We start from the raw sequence: 20,676 nt of genomic DNA, 5'->3' as shown, positions 1-20,676 counted from the left end.
AGTGCGCCCTACTTCCGCTTGGCTTCAGGTCGCCAGCCCTACGGAGTTCCGGTCCCGTTCTGGCTTCCCCTGCGGACACCGGAATGGGGCTTCTGAGACTCACGATTCCCGACTTCCTGTTGGCTTCGCCTTGCCAGCACTGACGACGTCCGGAGTCCTTCTAATGGATGGGAACGCCGCGCGGCTGGCTTCCAGCGACCGGACTTTTGCTGCAATCTCAGAAAGCCCGACTTCCGTTTGACTTCAGGACGACAGCGCAACCCGGTTCCGGTGAAGACTGGCTCGGTGCAAAAGCTGCTCCTGGTATGCAGTGACTGGAATTCGGCTGCTCATTCCCAGCATTCCAGTCTTCCGGGCGGCTTCACCACGCCCGTACCAGCGACTTCCGGTTACCGAAAAGCGGCTCCGCCACTGCAAATGAGAATCCGCCGGTGACGGGAATTCGGCTTGTGAGTCACAGGATGCCCAACTTCCGGATGGCTTCGGCGGCCAGGACTAGCGACTTCCTGTCCCGGGGACCGGCCGGCTTCCAGGGTCGGGGATTCAGCGTGTGGGTCCAGCACGCCAGACTTCCGGTTGGACTCCCTTGCCAGCAATAGCGACTTCCTGTCAGAGTTTTCTTTTCAGACTCCGCGGGAAGAACGACCGCTTTTCAGCGACGGGAACTCTGCTTGTGAGTCCCGGGACTCCCGACTTCCGTTCGGCTTCGTTTGCCAACACAAGCGACTTCCGGTCCGAACTCAGACCAGCACCAGCAGCGCTACGGCCACAGGGCTTCCGGTTCCGACTCCGCACAGGCTCCGCTTGCACCGCCGCGAATCCCGCGTGTGAAACGCGCGGCTCCCGGCTTCCGGTGCGTTACCGGGTCCGTCTCCCGGGGGGGCAGCGGGGCCGGAACCGCGGTTCCGCTGCCACCGCGGCTTCCGGTCGGAGACCTGCGCTTCCCGTCCGTCCCCGCGACACCGCTGCGCAGCAACAAGGTTCCGCTCGCGATGGGGACCCGGAAAAGATCGGTGCGGGGACCGGGACGGCAGGGCTGAGGGGAGGGACTTCCGGGGAGCGGCACCGGATACGGCTCCGGGGTCCTCGCGTGTCCGCGGCGTCCGCATCGCGGGTCCCGCGTGGGAGGAAAAAAATAGAAAAACAAACAGCTTCCGGTGAGCGCTGTGGGCGGGACTTCCGGTTTGCTGCCCGTCCGTTAAATTCATCCGAGAAACAGAGATCAGTGAATTAATGATGCTCAAGGTACTGAGGGGGTGGGAGGGGCGGGGCCTGTCAATCACTATCCGCCTGTCGATTTTTCCTGTCGATTTTTTTCCGTCAATCAAATTCTCTCTTTCAGTCACGTCTCTCTCTCTCTCTGTCAGTCACGTCTCTCTCTCTGTCAGCCACGTCTCTCTCTCTCTGTCAGTCACGTCTCTCTGTCAGTCACGTCTCTCTCTCTCTCTCTCTCTGTCAGTCACGTCTCTCTCTCTCTGTCAGTCACGTCTCTCTCTGTCAGTCACCTCTCTCTCTCTCTGTCAGTCACGTCTCTCTCTCTCTCTGTCAGTCACTTCTCTCTCTCTGTCAGTCACGTCTCTCTGTCAGTCACGTCTCTCTCTCTGTCAGTCACGTCTCTCTCTCTGTCAGTCACGTCTCTCTCTCTCTGTCAGTCACGTCTCTCTCTGTCAGTCACCTCTCTCTCTCTCTGTCAGTCACGTCTCTCTCTCTCTCTGTCAGTCACTTCTCTCTCTCTGTCAGTCACGTCTCTCTGTCAGTCACGTCTCTCTCTCTGTCAGTCACGTCTCTCTCTCTGTCAGTCACGTCTCTCTCTCTCTCTGTCAGTCACGTCTCTCTCTCTCTGTCAGTCACGTCTCTCTCTCTCTCTGTCAGTCACGTCTCTCTCTGTCAGTCACGTCTCTCTCTCTGTCAGTCACGTCTCTCTCTGTCAGTCACGTCTCTCTCTCTCTGTCAGCCACTTCTCTCTCTCTGTCAGCCACGTCTCTCTCTCTCTGTCAGTCACGTCTCTCTCTCTCTGTCAGTCACATCTCTCTCTGTCAGTCACGTCTCTCTCTCTCTGTCAGCCACTTCTCTCTCTCTCTCTGTCAGCCACATCTCTCTCTCTCTGTCAGTCACGTCTCTCTCTCTGTCAGTCACGTCTCTCTCTCTCTCTCTGTCAGTCACGTCTCTCTCTCTGTCAGTCACGTCTCTCTCTCTCTCTCTGTCAGTCACGTCTCTCTCTCTCTCTCTGTCAGTCACGTCTCTCTCTCTCTATCAGCCACGTCTCTCTCTCTGTCAGTCACGTCTCTCTCTCTCTGTCAGTCACGTCTCTCTCTCTCTGTCAGTCACATCTCTCTCTGTCAGTCACGTCTCTCTCTCTCTGTCAGCCACTTCTCTCTCTCTCTCTGTCAGCCACATCTCTCTCTCTCTGTCAGTCACGTCTCTCTCTCTGTCAGTCACGTCTCTCTCTCTCTCTCTGTCAGTCACGTCTCTCTCTCTGTCAGTCACGTCTCTCTCTCTGTCAGTCACTTCTCTCTCTCTGTCAGTCACGTCTCTCTCTCTGTCAGTCACGTCTCTCTCTCTCTCTGTCAGTCACGTCTCTCTCTGTCAGTCACGTCTCTCTCTCTCTGTCAGTCGCGTCTCTCTCTCTCTGTCAGTCATGTCTCTCTCTCTGTCAGTCACGTCTCTCTCTCTGTCAGTCACGTCTCTCTCTCTGTCAGTCACTTCTCTCTCTCTGTCAGTCACGTCTCTCTCTCTGTCAGTCACGTCTCTCTCTCTGTCAGTCACGTCTCTCTCTGTCAGTCACGTCTCTCTCTCTGTCAGTCACGTCTATCTCTCTCTGTCAGTCACGTCTCTCTCTCTGTCAGTCACGTCTCTCTCTCTCTGTCAGTCACGTCTCTCTCTCTCTGTCAGTCACGTCTCTCTCTCTCTGTCAGTCACGTCTCTCTCTCTGTCAGTCACGTCTCTCTCTCTCTATCAGTCACGTCTCTCTCTCTGTCAGTCATGTCTCTCTCTCTCTGTCAGTCACGTCTCTCTCTCTCTCTATCAGTCACGTCTCTCTCTCTGTCAGTCACGTCTCTCTCTGTCTGTCAGTCACGTCTCTCTCTGTCAGTCACGTCTCTCTCTCTCTGTCAGTCGCGTCTCTCTCTCTCTGTCAGTCATGTCTCTCTCTCTGTCAGTCACGTCTCTCTCTCTGTCAGTCACGTCTCTCTCTCTGTCAGTCACTTCTCTCTCTCTGTCAGTCACGTCTCTCTCTCTGTCAGTCACGTCTCTCTCTCTCTCTGTCAGTCACGTCTCTCTCTGTCAGTCACGTCTCTCTCTCTGTCAGTCACGTCTATCTCTCTCTGTCAGTCACGTCTCTCTCTCTGTCAGTCACGTCTCTCTCTCTCTGTCAGTCACGTCTCTCTCTCTGTCAGTCACGTCTCTCTCTCTGTCAGTCACGTCTCTCTCTCTCTGTCAGTCACGTCTCTCTCTCTGTCAGTCACGTCTCTCTCTCTCTATCAGTCACGTCTCTCTCTCTGTCAGTCACGTCTCTCTCTCTCTGTCAGTCACGTCTCTCTCTCTCTCTGTCAGTCACGTCTCTCTCTCTCTATCAGTCACGTCTCTCTCTCTGTCAGTCACGTCTCTCTCTCTCTGTCAGTCACGTCTCTCTCTCTCTCTATCAGTCACGTCTCTCTCTCTGTCAGTCACGTCTCTCTCTGTCTGTCAGTCACGTCTCTCTCTGTCAGTCACGTCTCTCTCTCTGTCAGTCACGTCTCTCTCTCTCTGTCAGTCACGTCTCTCTCTCTCTGTCAGTCACGTCTCTCTCTCTGTCAGTCACGTCTCTCTCTGTCAGTCACGTCTCTCTCTCTGTCAGTCACGTCTCTCTCTCTCTGTCAGTCACGTCTCTCTCTCTCTGTCAGTCACGTCTCTCTCTCTCTGTCAGTCACGTCTCTCTCTCTGTCAGTCACGTCTCTCTCTCTCTATCAGTCACGTCTCTCTCTCTGTCAGTCACATCTCTCTCTGTCAGTCACGTCTCTCTCTCTCTCTATCAGTCACGTCTCTCTCTGTCAGTCACGTCTCTCTCTCTGTCAGTCACGTCTCTCTCTCTCTGTCAGTCACGTCTCTCTCTCTCTGTCAGTCACGTCTCTCTGTCAGTCACGTCTCTCTCTCTCTATCAGTCACGTCTCTCTCTCTGTCAGTCACATCTCTCTCTGTCAGTCACGTCTCTCTCTCTGTCACGTCAGTCACGTCTCTCTCTGTCAGTCACGTCTCTCTCTCTGTCAGTCACGTCTCTCTCTGTCTCAGTCACGTCAGTCACGTCTCTCTCTCTCTGTCAGTCACGTCAGTCTCTCTCTCTCTGTCAGTCACGTCTCTCTCTCTCTCTGTCAGTCACGTCTCTCTCTCTCTGTCAGTCACGTCTCTCTCTCTGTCAGTCACGTCTCTCTCTCTCAGTCACGTCTCTCTCTGTCAGTCACGTCTCTCTCTCTCTGTCAGTCACGTCTCTCTCTCTCTGTCAGTCACGTCAGTCTCTCTCTGTCAGTCACGTCAGTCACGTCTCTCTCTGTCAGTCACGTCTCTCTCTCTGTCAGTCACGTCTCTCTCTCTGTCAGTCACGTCTCTCTCTCTGTCAGTCACGTCTCTCTCTCTGTCAGTCACGTCTCTCTCTGTCAGTCACGTCTCTCTCTCTCTGTCAGTCACGTCTCTCTCTCAGTCACGTCTCTCTCTCTGTCAGTCACGTCTCTCTCTCTCTGTCAGTCACGTCTCTCTCTCTCTGTCAGTCACGTCTCTCTCTCTCTGTCAGTCACGTCTCTCTCTCTGTCAGTCACGTCAGTCACGTCTCTCTCTCTGTCAGTCACGTCTCTCTCTCTCTGTCAGTCACGTCTCTCTCTCTGTCAGTCACGTCAGTCACGTCAGTCTCTCTCTCTGTCAGTCACGTCTCTCTCTGTCAGTCACGTCTCTCTCTCTCTGTCAGTCACGTCTCTCTCTCTGTCAGTCACGTCTCTCTCTCTGTCAGTCACGTCTCACGTCTCTCTCTGTCAGTCACATCTCTCTCTCTCTGTCAGTCACGTCTCTCTCTCTGTCAGTCACGTCTCTCTCTCTGTCAGTCACGTCTCTCTCTCTGTCAGTCTCTCTCTCTCTCTGTCAGTCACGTCTCTCTCTCTGTCAGTCACGTCAGTCACGTCTCTCTCTCTGTCAGTCACGTCTCTCTCTCTCTGTCAGTCAGTCGTCTCTCTCTCTCTCTGTCAGTCACGTCTCTCTCTCTGTCAGTCTCTCTCTCTCTCTGTCAGTCACGTCTCTCTCTCTGTCAGTCACGTCTCTCTCTCTGTCAGTCACGTCAGTCACGTCTCTCTCTCTGTCAGTCACATCTCTCTCTCTCTCTGTCACGTCTCTCTCTGTCAGTCACGTCAGTCACGTCTCTCTCTGTCTGTCAGTCACGTCTCTCTCTGTCAGTCACGTCTCTCTCTCTGTCAGTCACGTCAGTCACGTCTCTCTCTCTCTCTGTCAGTCACGTCTCTCTCTCTCAGTCACGTCTCTCTCTCTGTCAGTCACGTCTCTCTCTCTCTGTCAGTCACGTCTCTCTCTCTCTCTGTCAGTCACGTCTCTCTCTCTGTCAGTCACGTCTCTCTCTCTGTCAGTCACGTCTCTCTCTCTGTCAGTCACGTCTCTCTCTGTCTGTCAGTCACGTCAGTCACGTCTCTCTCTGTCAGTCACGTCAGTCACGTCTCTCTCTCTGTCAGTCACGTCAGTCACGTCTCTCTCTCTGTCAGTCACATCTCTCTCTCTCTCTGTCAGTCTCTGTCACACATCTCTCTCTCTGTCAGTCACGTCTCTCTCTGTCAGTCACGTCTCTCTCTGTCAGTCACGTCTCTCTCTCTCTGTCAGTCACGTCTCTCTCTCTCTCTCTCTGTCAGTCACGTCTCTCTCTCTGTCAGTCACGTCTCTCTCTCTCTCTGTCAGTCACGTCTCTCTCTCTGTCAGTCACGTCACTCTCTCTCTGTCAGTCACTTCTCTCTCTCTCTGTCAGTCACGTCTCTCTCTCTGTCAGTCACGTCTCTCTCTCTCTGTCAGTCACATCTCTCTGTCAGTCACGTCTCTCTCTCTCTGTCAGTCACGTCTCTCTCTGTCAGTCTCTCTCTCTCTGTCAGTCACGTCTCTCTCTCTGTCAGTCACGTCTCTCTCTCTGTCAGTCACATCTCTCTCTCTCTGTCTCTCTCTCTCTCTGTCAGTCACATCTCTCTCTGTCTCTCTCTCTCTGTCAGTCACGTCTCTCTCTCTCTGTCTCTCTCTCTGTCAGTCACAGTCATCTCTCTGTCAGTCACATCTCTCTCTCTGTCTCACGTCTCTCTCTCTCTGTCAGTCACGTCTCTCTCTCTGTCAGTCACGTCTCTCTCTCTGTCAGTCACGTCTCTCTCTCTGTCAGTCACGTCTCTCTCTCTGTCAGTCACGTCTCTCTCTGTCAGTCACGTCTCTCTCTCTCTGTCAGTCACGTCTCTCTCTCTCTGTCAGTCACGTCTCTCTCTCTCTGTCAGTCACGTCTCTCTCTCTCTCTCTGTCAGTCACGTCTCTCTCTCTGTCAGTCACGTCTCTCTCTCAGTCACGTCTCTCTCTCTGTCAGTCACGTCTCTCTCTCTCTGTCAGTCACGTCAGTCACGTCTCTCTCTCTGTCAGTCACGTCTCACGTCTCTCTCTGTCAGTCACGTCTCTCTCTCTGTCAGTCACGTCTCTCTCTGTCAGTCACGTCTCTCTCTCTCTGTCAGTCACGTCTCTCTCTCTGTCAGTCACGTCTCTCTCTCTCTGTCAGTCACGTCTCTCTCTCTGTCAGTCACGTCTCTCTCTCTCTGTCAGTCACGTCTCTCTCTCTGTCAGTCACGTCTCTCTCTCTCTGTCAGTCACGTCTCTCTCTCTCTGTCAGTCACGTCTCTCTCTCTCACGTGTCAGTCACGTCTCTCTCTCTCTGTCAGTCACGTCTCTCTCTCTGTCAGTCACGTCTCTCTCTCAGTCACGTCTCTCTCTCTCACGTCTCTCTCTCTCTGTCAGTCACGTCTCTCTCTGTCAGTCACGTCTCTCTCTCTGTCAGTCACGTCTCTCTCTGTCAGTCACGTCTCTCTCTCTGTCAGTCACGTCTCTCTCTCTGTCAGTCAGTCTCTCTCTCTGTCAGTCACGTCTCTCTCTCTGTCAGTCACGTCTCTCTCTCTCTGTCAGTCACGTCTCTCTCTGTCAGTCACGTCTCTCTCTCTCTCTGTCAGTCACGTCTCTCTCTCTGTCAGTCAGTCACGTCTCTCTCTCTCTGTCAGTCACGTCAGTCACGTCTCTCTCTCTCAGTCTCTCTCTCTCTGTCAGTCACGTCTCTCTCTCTCTGTCAGTCACAGTCTCTCTCTCTCTGTCTCTCAGTCACGTCTCTCTCTCTGTCAGTCACGTCTCTCTCTCTGTCAGTCACGTCTCTCTCTCTGTCAGTCACGTCTCTCTCTCTCTCTCTCTCTCTCAGTCACGTCAGTCTCTCTCTCTCAGTCACGTGTCAGTCACGTCTCTCTCTGTCAGTCACGTCTCTCTCTCAGTCACGTCTCTCTCTGTCAGTCACGTCTCTCTCTCTGTCAGTCACGTCTCTCTCTCTCTGTCAGTCACGTCTCTCTCTCTGTCAGTCACGTCTCTCTCTCTGTCAGTCACGTCTCTCTCTCTCTGTCAGTCACGTCTCTCTCTCTGTCAGTCACGTCTCTCTCTCTGTCAGTCACGTCTCTCTCTCTCTCTCTCTCTCTCAGTCACGTCTCTCTCTCTCTGTCAGTCACGTCTCTCTCTGTCAGTCACGTCTCTCTCTCAGTCACGTCTGTCAGTCACGTCTCTCTCTCTGTCAGTCACGTCTCTCTCTCTCTGTCAGTCACGTCTCTCTCTCTCTGTCAGTCACGTCTCTCTCTCTCTGTCAGTCACGTCTCTCTCTCTCTGTCAGTGTCAGTCTCTCTCTCTCTGTCAGTCACGTCTCTCTCTCTCTGTCAGTCACGTCTCTCTCTCTCTGTCAGTCACGTCTCTCTCTCTGTCAGTCACGTCTCTCTCTCTGTCAGTCACGTCTCTCTCTCTGTCAGTCACGTCTCTCTCTCTGTCAGTCACGTCTCTCTCTGTCAGTCACGTCTCTCTCTCTGTCAGTCACGTCTCTCTCTGTCAGTCACGTCTCTCTCTCTGTCAGTCACGTCTCTCTCTGTCAGTCACGTCTCTCTCTGTCAGTCACGTCTCTCTCTCTGTCAGTCACGTCTCTCTCTCTGTCAGTCACGTCTCTCTCTCTGTCAGTCACGTCTCTCTCTCTGTCAGTCACGTCTCTCTCTCTGTCAGTCACGTCTCTCTCTCTGTCAGTCACGTCTCTCTCTGTCAGTCACGTCTCTCTCTCTGTCAGTCACGTCTCTCTCTCTCTCTGTCAGTCACGTCTCTCTCTCTCTGTCAGTCACGTCTCTCTCTCTCTGTCAGTCACGTCTCTCTCTCTCTCTCAGTCACGTCTCTCTCTCTGTCAGTCACGTCTCTCTCTCTGTCAGTCACGTCTCTCTCTCTGTCAGTCACGTCTCTCTCTGTCAGTCACGTCTCTCTCTCTCTCTGTCAGTCACGTCTCTCTCTCTCTGTCAGTCACGTCTCTCTCTCTCTCTGTCAGTCACGTCTCTCTCTGTCAGTCACGTCTCTCTCTCTCTGTCAGTCACGTCTCTCTCTCTCTGTCAGTCACGTCTCTCTCTCTGTCAGTCACGTCTCTCTCTCTGTCAGTCACGTCTCTCTCTGTCAGTCACCTCTCTCTCTCTCTGTCAGTCACGTCTCTCTCTCTCTGTCAGTCACGTCTCTCTCTCTCTGTCAGTCACGTCTCTCTCTCTCTGTCAGTCACGTCTCTCTCTGTCAGTCTCAGTGTCTCTCTCTCTTTGGAGGTGACTTCCTCATTGAGGTTTGGGGACTCACTTCCTGTTGTCACTAAGCCCCTCCCCCTTCACGGCGACCCCGCCCATCTCTGTAGACACGGTTCCTGTGTCTCTTCACCCAGGCCACCTCTAGGCCCCACCCACCTCACTCTAGACCCCGCCCGTGTGTCTCTAGGACCCCGCACCCCCGTTGGCCCCGCCCACTGGAAGAAGCTCTCCCACATTCATAACGAGCCCCGCCCATGTTTCTAAACATGCCCCGCCCTTGTCATCTGTCCCCTCCCAGGCTCAGGTGGGAGCCACGCCCATGTCCCCCGTTTGCCCTTTCGGAGGCTCCGCCCTGGGTGTCTTGGGGCCACGCCCACATCGGGTGTGGTTTCCCCCAGTGATGCTGTGAAACCACGCCCTGCAGTGACAGCGCCCCGCCCTTGGCCATGGCAAGCCACGCCCAGATGTGCCGAGGCCCCGCCCACTCCAGTGTGACTGTCGCCACTCCCATTCCTGCATCTCCCGCCCTCTGTTTGGCTCCGCCTACTTCTCTAAGCTCCTCCCACTGCGCCTTGAGTGCCCGTGGGCGTGGCCTGCGGGCACATCTTGTGTGTGATGGACAGGGCAGCATCGCAAGTTATTGACACCTCACACTGAGGCGGGACTTCCTGCCTGTGCCTGGGCCGCAGGAGGAACAGGAGACCAGGGCGGGACTTCCTGGTGGATTCTGATCTCTATTGATTGACAGGGGCGCAGGCAGGATGTCCTGGTGGATTCTGATCTCTATTGACTGACAGGGTCCAGGGCGGGACTTCCTGTGGGATTTTGATCTCTAAAGATTGACAGGGTTGGAGGCGGGACTTCCAGCTGGATTCTGATATCCATTGATTGACAGGGTACAGGGCGGGACTTCCTGTTTCTAATCCATTCATTCTTTTCTTTTAGGGCTGGAATCCTCGCTGACGTCACGGTGGGCGTGGACTCGGATATCGTCCCTCCCCAGTGACCGGAAGTGACCACAGACCCCGGAAGCGCCCCACTCTTCCCCGAGTCCGCCATGGCGCTGACCCCGCTGGGCCCGCGGCTGCAGGGGAAGCGGGTGGTGCTGGCGAGCGCCTCTCCCCGGAGGCGGGACATCCTGCGGCTCACGGTGACTTCCGGGGGCGGGGCTCATGTGTGAATTACAGCCAATACTTCCCAGCGTGGTGTGGCTTGTCCTTGAGTGATAGTTCTGGGGGCGGGGCCTGTGAGTGACTGACAGTTCTGTGTGCGGGGCCTGTGAGTGACTGACAATTTGGGGGCAGTGCCTGTGAGTGACTGACAGTTCTGGGGGCCGGGCCAGTGACTGACTGACAGTTCTGAGGGCGGGGCTGGTGAGTGACTGACAATTGTTGGGTCGGTGCCTGCGAGTGACTGACAGTTCTGTGTGCGGGGCCTGCGAATGACTGACAGTTCTGGGGGCGGGGCCTGTGAGTGACTGACAGTTCTGAGGGCGGGGCCAGTGACTGACTGACAGTTCTGAGGGCAGGGCCTGTGAGTGACTGACAATTTGGGGGCGGTGCCTGTGAGTGACTGACGGTTCTGAAAGCTGGGCCTGTGAGTGACTGACAGTTCTGGGGGCCGGGCCAGTGACTGACTGACAGTTCTGAGGGCGGGGCCTGTGAGTGACTGACAGTTGTGGGGTCGGTGCCTGTGAGTGACTGACAGTTCTGTGTGGGGGGCCTGCGAGTGACTGACAGTTCTGGGGGCGGGGCCTGTGAGTGACTGACAGTTCTGAGGGCGGGGCCAGTGACTGACTGACAGTTCTGAGGGCAGGGCCTGTGAGTGACTGACAATTTGAGGGCGGTGCCTGTGAGTGACTTACGGTTCTGAAAGCTGGGCCTGTGAGTGACTGACAGTTCTGGGGGCCAGGCCAGTGACTGACTGACAGTTCTGAGGGCGGGGCCTGTGAGTGACTGACAATTGTGGGGTCGGTGCCTGTGAGTGACTGACAATTTGGGGGCGGGTCCTGTTAGTGACTGAGTTTTCTGGGGGCGGTGCCTGTGAGTGACTGACGGTTCTCGGGGCGGGGCTTCTGTGTGGCTTACAGTGGATCCTTCTCTGTGGGGCGGGTCTTGTTTGACTGACAGCTGTGACTTGTGTGGGCGTGTCCTCCGGGTGACTTCCTGTGGGGCGGGCCCTGCATGTGACTGACAACCCTGCCCCGCCCCTAGGGTGTCCCCTTCGACGTCGTCCCCTCCCACTTCCTGGAGTCGCTGCCGAAGTCCTCATTTCCGGCTCCACCCGACTACGTCCTGGAGACGGCGAAGCAGAAGGCGCTGGAGGTGGCGTCGCGGCTGCGCGGGGTGAGGCCCCGCCCACCGGAAGTCAGGGCCCCGTCCTAATGTCCATCAGGCGCCGGCCCCACCCCTCACTGACGTCATCGTTTCCTCCCCGGCAGGACCCGCGGCCCCCGGACGTCGTTATCGGAGCCGACACCGTGGTGGTGAGAGAGGCCCCGCCCACCCTTAACCCTGCCCGTCAGGGCTAGTCCCGCCCCTTTCTTACTAACCCTGCCCCTTTCCCAGGCCCCGCCCTTTTCTTACTGACCCCGCCCCTGACCGCGTCATCGCCCCCGGCCCCGCCCCCCAGGTCCTGGATGGGCGGATCCTGGAGAAGCCGAAGGACAAGGACGACGCCATCGCGATGCTGCGCAGGTGGGCGGGGCCCTAGGGGCGGAGGCGGGGCCAGGGCGTGGTCACCATCAGGGGGCGTGGCCGACCTCACCCCGACCCCCCTGTGACCCCGCCCGCCGCTCCCCTCCCCAGCCTGAGCGGCCATCAGCACAGCATCATCACGGGCGTGGCCGTCGTGCGTCCCCGCCGCGGCCCCGCCTCCTCGGACCCGGAAGTGACGCTGTTCCACGAGGAGACGCGCGTCACGTTCTCGCCGCTGTCGGAGCCGCTGCTGCGCGAATACGTGGAGTGCGGGGAGCCCATGTGAGCGGGGCGGGGCCGGGAGCAGGGGGCGGGCGGGGAGGGTAGGGGCGTGGCCTGGTGACGTCACGGCGCCCCTCCCTCCCCCAGGGACAAGGCCGGCGCCTACGGGCTGCAGGGCGTCGGCGCGATGCTGGCCGAGCGCGTGGAGGGCGACTTCCTGTCAGCCGTGGGGTTCCCGCTGAACCGCTTCCTGCGAGAGGCCGTCGCCCTCTTCCCGGAAGTGACGTCAGAGACGTCAGGGGCGGAGTCGAGCTGACAACCGTGAGTGTCTGGCCCCGCCCCTGCCAAGTCGGTCACACTCTTACCGTGAGTTCCCTATCGGCCACGCCCCCACGGACGGCCCCGCCCCCACCACTGTCTATCATCCCTAAGCCCTGCCCTCTCTTCCTTCTCCAGGCCCTGCAGCCCGCTGTGTGATCGACCTCTGACCTCCCGCCGGAGCCCTTGCGGCCAGTAGTGACGTCATCTGGGAGGGCGGGCCCTGGTGTCAATCAATCAATAAAGACTCGGAGACCATTTCCTGTCTGTGACTGGCTGGTCGTAGCCATTTCCTGTTTTAGTGAATGGCGTGGTCACTTCCTGTGCGGCCGGAGCTCAGGCCTCCGTCACCTGTGTCACCTCGGGGTCCTCGGGCGTCGCCTCCCACGTGACCTGCGGAGGGGCGGGGCTGAGGGGACACGCCCACAGAATCCTCCACTCCAGGCCCGCCCACCAAGCCCCTCCCTGGCCCTCAGCTCTCCAGGCCACGCCCACCCCCTTCCCTGCTGTTTAAGCCCCGCCCTCCTGTGTCCTCACGCCCGACCCCACAGGCACCGCCCTCACCAGCTCTGCAGGCTCCGCCCTCTCCGCCATCGGGTCCTTCATGCTGGGGATGGGCGGGAACAGCTTCCGGAGCAGCCGCCTGCGGGGCGGGGCCAGAGTCAGGGGCGGGGCCAGAGTCAGGGCTGAGAGTCAGGGGCGGGGTCAGAGTCAGGGCTGAGAGTCAGGGCTGAGAGTCAGGGGCGGGGTCAGAGTCAGGGCGGGGTTAGAGCAGGGCTGAGAGTCAGGGGCGGGGTCGGAGTCAGGGTGAGAGTCAGGGCTGGAGAGGGGCGGGTCAGTCAGGGCTTAGAGTGGGCTGAGAGTCAGGGTCTGAGAGTCAGGGCTGAGAGTCAGGGGCGGGGTCAGAGTCAGGGCAGGGAGAGTCAGGGGCAGAGTCAGGGGCGCGGGGTCGGCAGTCAGGCTGAGAGTCAGGGTGAGAGTTCAGGGGAGGGGTCAGAGTCAGGGCTGAGAGTCAGGGGCGGGTTCAGGGGAGGTCAGAGAGTCAGGGCTGAAGAAGAGTCAGGGGCAGGGTCGGAGAGTCAGGGCAGGGGAGAGTCAGGGCTGAGAGTCAGGGGCGGGGTCAGAGTCAGGGCTGAGAGTTCAGGGCGGGGTCGTGAGAGTCAGGGGCGGGGTTAGAGTCAGGGGCGGGGTCCTGAGTCAGGCGGGTCGGGGGGGTCAGGCTGAGAGTCAGGGCGGGGTGAGTCAGTAGAGTCAGGGGCGGGGTCAGAGTCAGGGCTGAGAGTCCGGGGCGGGGAGTCAGGAGTCAGGGCGGGGTCAGGGCTGAGAGTCAGGGGCGGGGTCAGAGTCAGGGCTGAAGAGTCAGGGGCTCAGAGTCAGGGCTGAGAGTCAGGCGGGGCCAGAGTAAGGGGCGGGGTCAGAGTCAGCGTCATTTGCATCTCACGTCCCGTCCACTGCACAGCCGACCTCTCCCAGTCCTTATTTGCATGGGATTTGCATATTCAATTTCGGGAGCAGGGCTGACGTCATATGCAAATCAGCCTGGGCCTGTCTGAGGCTGTTCCCACCGGAGAGCAGGGGTCATTTGCATGTGCCCGCCCCCAGCTGGGCTCATTTGCATACCCGGAAGCAAATGAGTTCCCCGTACTCCACCCACTAAACCCCCTCAACCAACGCGGAGGAAGCCGCAGCATGAGGGGCGTGGCCGCACCAGCCCCGCCCCGTGACGTCACCTCCGACACAGCAGCAGCATCGTCGCCAGCGCCGTTAGCCCCGCCCCGACCGCCACCAGCACGGCGACCATCAGCGTCACGTGGCTCCGCCCACCGGGGCTACAGTCTGCGGAGGGGGCGGGGTCAGGACAGGGACCACCGGAAGTGAGGCCTGGAACCCTGCCCAACCCGGAATCGACCACCAAAGTCCATGTGGGGATGAGTGAAGGGTGGGCTGGGGCGGGGTTTATGCTGATGGACCACACCCACCTACTAAACGGAAGTGACTCCCTGAAGCCTCTGCAGAGGCTGTGGGGTTGGTGGGGCGGGGCTAAAGCAGTGACGTCATTAAAGGGAGGGGGTGTTAGGCCTCACCAAAGCAGAAGTGGGCCGCAAGCCACGCCCCAAACCGGAAGTGGCCCCTCCCTTCTGACTGAGTGATGCGATGGGGTCTGATGGGCGTGTGAGGGGGCAAGGCGTGGTCATGGACAGAAGGGGCGTGGTCAGTGCGTGCAGGGTGTGGTCAGGGCGGGGCTCCGCTCACCCAGCCTCACGGCCTCGCTCCAGGCGCTGTAGGCAGTGACGTCGAACGGCCGCGCCCTGACCCGGAAGGAGGCGGAGCCAGGGATGCGGAAGCGGAAGTGGCTCTCGGTGGTCTGCGGGGGGATTGGCCCCGTGACGTAATTGCGCTGACCCCGCCCCCTCCCGGGAGGCCCCGCCCAGGCCTGGGACTCACGCGCTCGGTTTCCGGTGTCGCCTGGGCGTCCTGGGGAATCGTGGGAAACGCGGGTGAGGGAACCGCCCAAGCCACGCCCAAGCACGCCCACCCGGGCACGCCCACCCGGGCACGCCCACCCGGGCACGCCCACCGCGGCTACACCGTCCCGGCCCCGCCCACCTGCGTCATCTCCACCTCGTACGCGAACCGGAAGTGGAAGCGGCTCCGCATCTCCCAGCTCAGCAGGGCGGAGTCGCTGCCGTTGCACTCGGCGCGCACGGTGGGCGGGGCCAGGACCTCTGCGGGGCGGGGTCACAGGGGGCAGGGTCACAGGGGCGGGGTCAACACACAGCCCAAGACACCTCCCTGACTGGGCGTGGCCTCTCTGGACGGGCGGGTTCTCTCAAGGCCACGCCCATCCCCGCTGGCCACGCCCAGTGCTGCAGAGAAACCCCAGGGAAGTCACAGCTTCCCGGGGTGGGCGTGGCCTCGGTGTAGCCCAACCCCACCCTCTTGCCCCGTCCAGCCCCGCCCTCCTGTGGCCCCACCCATCCCTGAGACCCCGCCTTCTCCCTGTGACTCCACCCCCTCCCCGTGACCCCACCCCTCTCCCTGTGACCCCACCCTTCTCCCATGACCCCGCCCCTCTCCCCGTGACCCCACCTCTCTCTCCGTGACTCCGCCCCTCACCCGCCCCCTGCAGGTCGACTATGACGTCACTGCAGGAAATTTCCTCCCGGGCGCTGCTCCCGGTCACCGTCACCGCCACCTGCACAGGAAGTGCCACGCCCGCCGCGTTCACTGTGCAGCCCAGGTGGGCCCCGCCCTCGTCAGTGACGTCGTAGAGCTGACACTCGCGGTCCCGTTCCCGCCCCTGCCTGCGGGACAGGAAGTGAGGACGACAGGAAGTGAGGAAGATGGGAAGTGACGACAGGAAGTGAGAGGAAGTGAGAGACAGGAAGTGAGGGACAGTATGTGAGAGAGAGAAAGTGAGGATGATGGGAAGTGAGGAACTGAGGACGGGAAGAGAGGGAAATGGGAAGAGAGGATGGGAAGTGAGGACGGGAAATGAGGGACAGGAAGTGAGGATGGGAAGTGAGGGACAGGAAGTGCGGACGGGAAGTGAGGATGGGAAGAGAGGGACAGGAAGTGCGGACGGGAAGTGAGGATGGGAAGAGAGGGAAATGGGAAGACAGGATGGGAAGTGAGGACGGGAAATGAGGGACAGGAAGTGAGGATGGGAAGTTAGGATGGGAAGAGAGGACGGGAAGTGAGGGACAGGAAGTGAGGATGGAAAGAGAGGGAAATGGGAAGAGAGGACAGGAAGTGAGGACGGGAAATGAGGGACGGGAAGTGAGGATGGGAAGTGAGGATGGGAAGTGAGGCCCCAGGGGCCTGAAGCACTGATGTCCCCAGGGCCGGTGTGTGGGAGGGGAAGTGATGTCACGGTCGGGAAATGTCACAGGAAGTGACACGGACCCCGGAATGGAGACAAGAAGTGTCTCAGCGGGGACAGGAAGTGTCATCAGGGAATGATGGGGTTGGAAAGTGACATCACCATGGCTGGGGAGACAGGAAGTGGCTCCGGAAGCAGGTAGTGAAATCAGGAAATGGATAGGGAGTGACGCCAGCTTTGCTCAGCGAGGAACAGGAAGTGACGTTACCGAGCCTGAGGCACAGGAAGCAGGAAGTGACCCCACCCCGCGGAAGCGAGTTCAGCAGCGCAGGGGGCGACGTCACGGCGAGACAGGAAGTGAGGCCGCCGGGCGGGGACGGGCGGGAGGTGACGTCAGAGACCTAACAGGAAGTGGTGTCGGGGAACAGGAAGTGAGACCCGCTCTGCACAGGAAGTGATGTCCACGCACAGGAAGCGGCCCCGCCCTCCCCGCCCGGCACTCACCCCGCGTCCCTCCAGAACATCCGGTACTGCACGTCGCTCGGCGCCCCGCGGCCCCGCCCCCAGCGGCAGGAAATCCGGTCCACGTGGTGCAGCGAGCATTGCACGTCGGTGGCCGCGGCGGCGCGGTTGGGGTCTGCGGGGTCGGGGGTCAGGGGTCAGGTCCCGTTTCCAGGAAAATTCCAGAACCACAGAGGTCATAGAGGGGTCATAGGGGTCACAGAGGGGTCACTGGGGTCACAGAGGGGTCACAGAGGGGTCACAGAGGGGTGGCAGGGTGCGAACCTGACTCCGGGAACAGGATCCACGCGTTCACTTCCGGGTCGTCGTCGTTGAAGACGGTGAACTTGGTCACGTGACACAGGGACAGCGACGGGAAGAGGCAGGAGCGGCCGCCGGGCTCCGGCTGGGGCAGGAAGCGGGGTCAGGGGTCAGGAAGTGGGGTCAGGGGTTAAGAAGTGTGGTCATGGGAGCAGGAAGCGGGGTCAGGGGAGCAGGAAGCGGGGTCAGGGGAGCAGGAAGCGGGGTCAGGGGAGCAGGAAGCGGGGTCAGGGGAGCAGGAAGCGGGGTCAGGGGAGCAGGAAGCGGGGTCAGGGGAGCAGGAAGCGGGGTCAGGGGAGCAGGAAGCGGGGTCAGGGGAGCAGGAAGCGGGGTCAGGGGAGCAGGAAGCGGGGTCAGGGGAGCAGGAAGCGGGGTCAGGGGAGCAGGAAGCGGGGTCAGGGGATTGGGAAGTGGGGTCACAGGAGCAGGAAGCGGGGTCAGAGGAGCAGGAAGTGGGTTTACTGGGTGGGATCGGGGGCGGGAAGTGGGTTTGTGCTTCAGGAAGTGAGGTTTGGGGTGTGGCAGGCAGCGGCCCCGCCCTCCCGGCGCCGCCCTCACCCACACGGGGCTCCGCCCCTCCTTGCTGCAGGCGATGTTTCTGACGTCACCGCTCAGCTCCCAGCTCAGGCGTCGCTCCCGGGGCTCCAAGCGGAGGCTGCGGAAGGGCGGGGCGGGGCCTGGGGCGGGGCCGGGAGTGACGTCAGAGGGAGAGAATGACGTCAGGTGAGGGCGGGGCCGTGGGCGGGATGAGAGGGAAGGAACAGGAAGTGGGGCCCTGGGGGTCCCCCGAACGAGCCCGCTCCCATCCTAGCGCGATGACGTCACGCACCCGTCTCTGACGTCACCAGGCCGGCGGTGGGCGTGGCCAGCGCCAGCAGCAGACAGAGGGCGGCGGCCATGGCGGGCACAAGAACCGGAAGTTACCGGAAGTGACCGCGGGGGGAGGACCTGAGGGGACAGTGGGTGCGGCCGGTGACGTCAGAGAGGCCCCACCCACCCTGCCAGGGAACCCGGAAGCAGAAGCGGCGTCCCCTCCTCGCCCCCACCCTTGGCCCCGCCCCTCAATCTGTGTCCTGTCAATCAACGCAGGCCACGCCCACACACGGTAGTGACGTCATCAGGAGGCTCCGCCCCCGCGCAGCGCTGTTTACTTCCGGAAACGCCCCGCCCGTCCGGGGCGTCCATCTCCCTGGCGGCCCCGCCCCTCCCAAGCCCCGCCCACCCGCGCCTGCGCCATCACGTCATCGCCCTCGCGGTGCTCTGTGACGTCAGAGTCCTCTCCGGAAGCCGCGCCCCGGAAGCCCCGCCCCGGAAGCCCCGGCCGGAGCGAACTCACGGAGGCGACCGCGCCTGGGGGTCACCGCGGGGTCACCGCCACGCCCCGCCCCGCCTCGAGCTCCCGCGCGGCTCCCACCCCTGGCGATCGGGGTCTGCGGCCCCGGGGGCCGCGCCCGGCATCTTTATAGCGGCGCCGGGGTTGAGCAACATCCGGAGGGCGGCGGGAACCACTTCCGGGTTCCGCCCGTCAATCAGGGCTTATCGGGCGGGACTTCCGGCAGGGGAAGGCGATGGTTGGTCCAGGGTCCCGATCAGCCCGGCTGCACGTCAATCAGCGGCCCCCGGGCGGGACCTCCGAGTTCCTCTCGTCAATCAGCGGTCTCGGGGCGGGACTTCCGGGCAGAGAATCCGCGCGCCCAGCCCCGTTCTCCCATAGTCTGAACCGCACGTCAATCAGCGGCCCCCGGGGCGGGACTTCCGGGCTGAGAAAACGCGGCGCTGACACCGGGAGGCTTCGGTTTCCCCGCGATCCAGCCTCCTGTCAATCACTGGTCCCGGGTGGGATTTCCGCATTCTTCCCGTCAATGAGCTCCCCTGGGGCGGGACTTCCGGGCTTAGAAACCGCGGCGCTGACACCCGGAGGACTTGGTGTCCGCGCGATCGGAGCCGCCTGTCAATCACTGGTCCCGGGGCGGGATTTCCTCGTCCTTCCGTCCATCATGGTCAAGAGGGCGGGACTTCCCGGCACCGAAACCGTGGCGTGAACGCGGGAGCCCTCGGTTTCCCGGCACCGGGTCCCGCACGTCAATCATCCCCGAGCCGGCAGGAATTTCGGGGGCTCCTGTTTCATGTCAATCCGTCCGCAGCGGGCGGGACTTCCTGGCGGCGGTCCTGGTTTCCAAGCTGTTTCCCGGTGACCGGTGCCGTGCACGTCAATCACCGCTGTTCGGGAGGGACTTCCGGAAAGCAGCCTGTCCATCACGCAGGGAGGGCGGGATTTCTTGTTTCCTGCATCTCCCGCTCCCGCTCCCGCCTTTGACTCAGTTTCCCTGACTCACGCGGGTCCCCACCCTCAGCGATGATTGACGGTGGCGGGGCCTCAGCGATGATTGACGGTGGCGGGAACTCAGGGATGACTGTCGGGGGCGGGGACTCAGGGATGACTGACGGGGGCGGGGACTCAGGGATGACTGACGGGCGGGGACTCAGGGATGACTGACAGGGGTGGAGACTCAGGGATGACTGACGGGGGCGGCGATTCAGGGATGACTGACGGGGGTGGGGACTCAGGGATGACTGACGGGGGTGGGGACTCAGGGTGACTGACGGGGGCGGGGACTCAGGGATGACTGACGGGGGTGGGCTCAGGGATGACTGACGGGGACGCAGGGATGACTGACGGGCGGGGACTCAGGGTGACTGACGGGGGGCAGGGAGTCAGGGATGATTGACAGGCGGGGAATCAGGGATGACTGATGGGGGCGGGGACTCAGGGATGACTGACGGGGGTGGGGTCTCAGGGATGACTGACGGGTGGGGACTCAGCGATGACTGACAGGGGCGGGAGTCAGGGATGACTGACAGGGGCGGGGAGTCAGGGATGGCTGACGGGGGCGGGGACTCAGGGATGGCTGACGGGGGCGGGGACTCAGCGATGATGGACGGCTCAGCAGTTTCTCATCCCTTGTGACCTCTGACCCTGGGTCACAGCCTGGATGGCCCCTCCCCGCGGTGGAGGAGGAGCCCGGCCACGCCCACCGAAGGTCGCTGGTGACGCTGACATCAGGGTGACGCTGGGACTGCATCATCAATATGCAAATGAGGTGGAGCTTCCTAGGAGTCAGTGCTCCTCATGACGACTCCGCCCCGTGTCCACCCCAACCTTCACTTCCGGTCACATGACCCCAGGTGATCCCGGGGAATCCCAATCCCAGCTCACGAATATGCAAATGAGGAGCCTGCATCACCGATATGTAAATGAGAGTCCCGGATGCTCCCGGGCACCCTGCAGTGAGAGTCCCGTGACGTCACTAAAGCCATGCAAATGAGCCCAGACGGCTCATGAATATGCAGATGAGGCTCCGCCCACGCCCCTCCCCTCAGACCCTGAAACCCGCAGTTTTCCTCGGTTTTTATTAAAATGAAAACACCACTGCCCCGGTGGGCGTGGCCGGAAGTGATGACGCCGGAGCGGAGGGCGGGGCCCTACTCGTGGCTCCACCCTCTCCGAGGTGTCCTCAGGAAATGGGGACTCTGACGTCCGATGAGGGGCGTGGCCAGACATGCCCGACCCCCCCACATTGTAGGCCACGCCCTTTCCCGCTCCGCCTATCTCCCAGGTCCCGCCTCCCTCCCGGGTCCTTCCCTGACTCCCGGCCACGCCCCAGACTGACTTCCGGCCCCTCCCCCTATGTGACTTCCTGCCAGGCCAGTCCTCTGACTGACTTCCTGGCCCGCCCCTTGACTGACTAAAGCCCCGTCCCCTGACTGACTTCTGGCCCCGCCCCCTGGCTGACTTCAACCTGGCCCCGCCCCTGATTGACTTCTGGCTCCGCCCCCTGCCGACTTCCGGCCCCGCCCCTCACAGCCGCAGGGCTTCTTCACCTTCAGCCTCAGCTCTTCCAGACTGGAGACCCGGGCCCCGCCCACCGCAGCCGGGAGGGGCGGGGCCGGAAGAGACGTCATT

The 20,676-nt window shown here is 60.6% G+C and overlaps 3 protein-coding genes across 6 annotated transcripts; 1 reads left to right on the top strand and 2 right to left on the bottom strand.

Annotated features, from left to right (window-relative positions):
* Positions 1-575: 575 nt before the first annotated feature.
* LOC113838538 (probable bifunctional dTTP/UTP pyrophosphatase/methyltransferase protein) lies at positions 576-12,327 on the top strand. Of its 4 annotated transcripts, none has more exons than XM_027434165.2 (8): positions 576-853; positions 9,777-9,981; positions 11,045-11,176; positions 11,272-11,316; positions 11,463-11,527; positions 11,639-11,809; positions 11,897-12,070; positions 12,206-12,327. In XM_027434165.2, exons 2-7 carry the CDS (start codon positions 9,889-9,891, stop codon positions 12,063-12,065), a joined length of 675 nt encoding a protein of 224 aa, XP_027289966.1. In that variant the 5' UTR covers positions 576-853; positions 9,777-9,888; the 3' UTR covers positions 12,066-12,070; positions 12,206-12,327. The 4 variants fall into 4 exon arrangements, 3 of the variants coding, with proteins under 3 accessions (XP_027289966.1, XP_027289965.1, XP_027289964.1); XM_027434164.2 differs by having other exon boundaries at positions 843-980; XR_004772635.1 differs by lacking the exon at positions 576-853 and adding an exon at positions 1,016-1,245 and having other exon boundaries at positions 11,897-12,115.
* On the bottom strand, positions 12,326-18,413 carry LOC113838537 (interleukin-3 receptor subunit alpha-like). The gene is made up of 11 exons (XM_035453752.1): positions 18,049-18,413; positions 17,542-17,660; positions 17,271-17,389; positions 16,677-16,797; positions 16,395-16,527; positions 15,185-15,372; positions 14,671-14,793; positions 14,321-14,542; positions 13,798-13,903; positions 12,632-12,710; positions 12,326-12,460 (listed from the first exon to the last, which is right to left on the bottom strand). Exons 2-11 carry the CDS (start codon positions 17,609-17,611, stop codon positions 12,404-12,406), a joined length of 1,218 nt encoding a protein of 405 aa, XP_035309643.1. The 5' UTR covers positions 17,612-17,660; positions 18,049-18,413; the 3' UTR covers positions 12,326-12,403.
* A 385-nt stretch (positions 18,414-18,798) lies between these two features.
* On the bottom strand, positions 18,799-20,274 carry LOC113838542 (leucine-rich repeat extensin-like protein 5). The gene is made up of 6 exons (XM_027434169.1): positions 20,141-20,274; positions 19,930-19,995; positions 19,689-19,789; positions 19,443-19,621; positions 19,049-19,385; positions 18,799-18,932 (listed from the first exon to the last, which is right to left on the bottom strand). Exons 1-6 carry the CDS (start codon positions 20,272-20,274, stop codon positions 18,799-18,801), a joined length of 951 nt encoding a protein of 316 aa, XP_027289970.1.
* Between the last annotated feature and the right edge of the window lie 402 nt (positions 20,275-20,676).

The sequence above is a fragment of the Cricetulus griseus genome, unplaced genomic scaffold (assembly GCF_003668045.3).
Source record: "Cricetulus griseus strain 17A/GY unplaced genomic scaffold, alternate assembly CriGri-PICRH-1.0 unplaced_scaffold_2, whole genome shotgun sequence".
Taxonomy (NCBI): domain Eukaryota; kingdom Metazoa; phylum Chordata; class Mammalia; order Rodentia; family Cricetidae; genus Cricetulus; species Cricetulus griseus.
Note: the sequence above shows the minus strand (reverse complement) of the source record. Positions and strands in the feature narration are given on the sequence as shown.